Here is a 4,295-nt window from a genome sequence, read left to right on the forward strand (position 1 = left end):
AAAAAAAAAAAAAAAAAAAAAAAAAAAAAAGAATTCTTTGGTGAATGCCTTTTGTTAACTAAAAGAGAATTTGACTTAGATGCAAGTTTTTGGAGCTCACCTACTTTCCCACTCCTCCCACAGCCACAACAATCTCCCCTCAAAGCCAGCCCCCCCCCCCAGTGCCTCCATACTTGAATGTCTTCATATCTCGCCCGCCAATAACTCGGGCAGTGACTGTCTTCCCAACCTTCAGCTTGGTAGTAGGAGAGGTGCCCTCTGGAACATCATCTAGAATGTGGGAGGCATGGATGCAGCCAATGATGCCATCTTTCAGAGTCACAACTACATGGGTGGGCTTAATGGACTTCACAGTCCCTGTGACCATGTCCCCAATGGAGAGGGTGTGCTTCTTTATGGTCCCTACAGTCAGAGCTGGATCCACTTCTTCATCCTCGTCAACTGTCTCAGAGTCCTTCCGGGGCGGCCTCATGGTCCTCTTGGCAGCTGGCCCCTCCACGGCCAAAAGAAGGCCAGTCACTCCTGGCTCTGTGGTCTTGAGGGTTAGGGAGACACCCTGTCCCACCTGCAATTTCTCTGAGTCAAAGCGGAAGGTGTCATTGAGGTGAGAGGTCAGGGAGAAAGCTACCAGGTGGCCAGTCTTTACCAAGGAGGCAATGGCAAAGGACTTCTCCAAGTACTGCACAATTGCCTGGTGTTCGCTGCCTTTCCTCAGCTACAAGAAAGAAAAAGCCATCATCCCTGCTTTCCTTATACAGCATGGTCACTCATTCATGGCCCCACTGGGCAAGGTATGACTGAGGAGACCCTCTGGGGTCCCAAGGCTAGGGAACCCAAGGCTGGTCTGAGCTGGAACAGACTGGCCTTCACTCCCTGGACCTAGCTTTCCTCTCCATCCTGTACACTAAACTCATGGGGCTACATCTGAATTACCTTGGCTTGGTTTTTGTTAGATCTAGCAAATCTGAATTTTCCAAGTTATTGAGATATTTCTGATGAACAGCCTTGCAACCTCTAACAGCTCTCCCAGCTTAGAGACACTGCAGTTCCTAACTCTCAGTCCTGCAGCTCTGCTGCCCTGAATTTCATCACTCTTCCACCCAAGCAATGAATAGATTATTACTGAGAGCTTCTTGTGTGCAGGGCACCTAGCCTCTCTTTCCTCAAAATCCAAATTGTGTTCATGCTCTTGTATGCTCAAGCTTCATTTAGATGATAAAATGGTACAGGGTCCTGCCAGAAAACTGAGTAAGAGGTTAGTATTGCTTTCTATTCTGTCTTTCCTAAACTCAACATTGTCAGCAACTAGAAATTAAGGATTATATCTATACTGTACCATACTCTATGCAACCACGTGCCTAATAAGTGCTTTAGACAGTAACCAAATATATTCATCACCCAGAGAAAATACTAATTTTGAGATTTCCCTCGAACCCATTCTTATATCACACAGGTGTCCAGAAGGCAAGGCAGGTCAGAGTATGGATGCACAGCCTGGAGGTCTGAACTGCCCGCAGACATGCGGTTTGACTCATATGATGTTTTCAAAAAAATAAGTTTCCGGTTGGGCAAGGTGGCTCACGCCTGTAATCCCAGCATTTTGGGAAACTGAGGCAGGTGAATCACGAGGTCAGAAGTTTGAGACCAGCCTGGCCAAGATGTTGAAATCCTGTCTCTACTAAAAATACAAAAATTAGCTGGACATGGTGGCAGGCGCCTGTAATTCCAGCTACTCAGGAGGCTGAGGCAGAGAATCGCTTGAACCTGGGAGGTGGAAGTTGCAGTGAGCTGACATGGTGCCACTGCACACTGCATTCCAGCCTGAGTGACAGAGTGAGACTCTGTCTCAAAAAAAAAATACAAAAATTAGCTGGGCATGGTGACAGGCGCCTGTAATCCCAGCTACTCAGGAGGCTGAGGCAGGAGAATTGCCTGAACCTGAGAGGCAGGGGTTGCAGTGAGATGGGATCATGCCACTGCACACTGCATTCCAGAGTAAGATTCTGTCTCAAAAAAAAAAAAAGTTTCCAACATTTTTAGCTTTTATTACAAATAAAAATCCAAATTTTGCCTTCTCTTAAAAATCAAAGCTTTAGCAGCACTAGCCCCAGATATTCCCACCTGGCAACACTGGACGGGACTGAACAGTCTCAGCCCCATGTGGGCTGGGCATGCACACTCCAGCTTGTTACGAGTCCCAGGTCGGCCACTCCCTACCCACACAGCCACCTCCACGCCTGCACACTACTTGTCTGGCCCTGCAGATGGAGTGCCCATGTCACCACTTATCACCGGAACTCAAAAAAAAAAAAATTATTAAAAAAAAATGTGCTTTTTATGCAGGACATACGTCCATTTAAAAAAAAAGTTTACCAAAATTTTTTTTCTTATGTTCTGGGAAGCCCAACAACTCACCTAACAACAGGTGTCATTTACAATGCATACTCCCACCCCTGACCGCCTCCCCTGCCCCACAGGTGCCCCATCTCAGTTGCTCGTGAGGCTGCGCACGCCCTGCAGCTCCTCCAGGCACTGACTCAAATAGGATAGAAGTCAGCACTATGAACCACACCAGGACAAGAGGTCTAAACCAGGAGTGTCCTGGATCCATCCAGGCACAGGGCTACCCTCACTAGAGGCATCTGAGTTGGAACCCTTCCACTGTAAGCATGGGGTTAAAGGGTGCCTCATGTGAAACCATGGAAATGGAAGTCAGGAGCAAGCTTACCTTTTTAGCTTTTCTATTCACCAAGTCCTGGTGAAGGGAAACGTGTACTTCCAACTTCAAAAGATCAACATTTAAGATTACAACCTTCTTTTTCTGCCCAGATTCCACCTCCTGGCCTGCAGTGCAGAACCAAACACAGTGTGATTATCCTTCTGGAGCAGGGTGAAGGGAGAGCAGTACCTCTCACATGCAGGCACTACCCCTTAGATCCAAAAAAGCAAAGAGGACATATGTCCTGGGTCCATATGGGCCATAATTAGGGAAACCAAGGGTCTATCTCCTATAGTTCAAGTTCAGATGGGCCTTAATTTATGTAACCTAATATATAAAAATCTAGATTTACCCAATTATAACAATTAAAGGATTCATACCTAAGCCTTTGCATTCATACAAGATAGGCATCCCAAAAATCTCCTCTGAATCAACTCATCTACCCTATGTATTTAGAAATTCTATATCCAGGAGAGGGGCCAATGGGCAAAGGGTCCTCCCACTAACCAAAATGGGCAAGACAGAGCACTCACCCCCACGATGGTATCTGCTGGCTCTCAGGACCAGGTCGGGCACTGGGCCCCCACTGAATACCACAGAGCCATCTTCCAACACCTCCTGCACAACTAGGTCAAGGAACATTCCTGGGGTCATCTCAGCCAGTGTCTGGATCAACACAGAGTCTGCCAGAGACCCAAAGGAAACACGATTAGTACCATAAAACAAGTCTCACTGTTCTCCTCAGGCAGTGTGCTGTCACCACAGAGGACAAGGGAACCCTGGAACCACTGACAAGGTAAAATTGCTTTTTGCAAAAATGTTCAGTATCCATGAAGACTCTTGTCACAGGCAGACAGACCTAAGCCCCTTGCCAATCCTACCTGACCATAATTCATGGAAGCAGCCAACAAATACCAGGGAGACAGGCTTTCCTTTAGTCTCTGGATAGTCACTGTTCCCTCTCAAGCCTCCTACTATGAAAGTCCACTAAAGTTACAACAACCCCACACAATGGTTCAGTCTGAAAGGGTCAGAATAATAACCCCTCCCAAAGCTTAGCAGGTCCCAGTTCCATTTCATCTGCTGAATAAAGGAATGAAAGGTGAAAAGGCAAGTGAATTCACACAAATGCAAACATGAAGCCACAAAACTAACAGAAATTTTGACAGTGGGGACAAGGGGACATCTAGGATGCTCTTAAAAGGGTATAATATAAACATTTATTGAGCTGCTGCACACTTAATAACTGTGCACTTTGGTTAGGCACGGTGGCTGATGTCTACAATCTCAGCATTTTGGGAGGCTGAGGCGGGTGGATCACTTGAGATCAGGAGTTTGAGACCAACCTGGACAACATGGCAAAACCGTCTCCACTAAAAATGCAAAAATTAGCCAGGCATGGTGGCAAGTGCCTATAATTCCAGCTGCTTGGGAGGCTGAGAAAGGACAATCGCGCTAGGCCGGGCGCGGTGGCTCAAGCCTGTAATCCCAGCACTGTGGGAGGCCGAGGCGGGTGGATCACGAGGTCAAGAGATCGAGACCATCCTGGTCAACATGGTGAAATCCCGTCTCTACT

At 47.1% G+C, this 4,295-nt stretch overlaps 1 protein-coding gene across 3 annotated transcripts in view; it reads right to left on the reverse strand.

Annotated features, from left to right (window-relative positions):
* The window catches only part of PDCD11 (programmed cell death 11), a 56,341-nt gene that overhangs the window by 24,948 nt on the left and 27,098 nt on the right, over nucleotides 1-4,295 (reverse strand). For all 3 annotated transcript variants that reach the window (XM_017531139.2, XM_017531138.2, XM_017531137.2), the window contains exons 18-20: nucleotides 3,253-3,402; nucleotides 2,729-2,844; nucleotides 174-715 (exon numbers count right to left, since the gene is read on the reverse strand). In XM_017531139.2, the coding sequence (XP_017386628.1) occupies nucleotides 174-715; nucleotides 2,729-2,844; nucleotides 3,253-3,402 (808 nt within the window). The remainder of the gene's footprint in view (nucleotides 1-173; nucleotides 716-2,728; nucleotides 2,845-3,252; nucleotides 3,403-4,295) is intronic.

This window comes from Cebus imitator, unplaced genomic scaffold, assembly GCF_001604975.1.
Source record: "Cebus imitator isolate Cc_AM_T3 unplaced genomic scaffold, Cebus_imitator-1.0 Scaffold71, whole genome shotgun sequence".
Taxonomy (NCBI): domain Eukaryota; kingdom Metazoa; phylum Chordata; class Mammalia; order Primates; family Cebidae; genus Cebus; species Cebus imitator.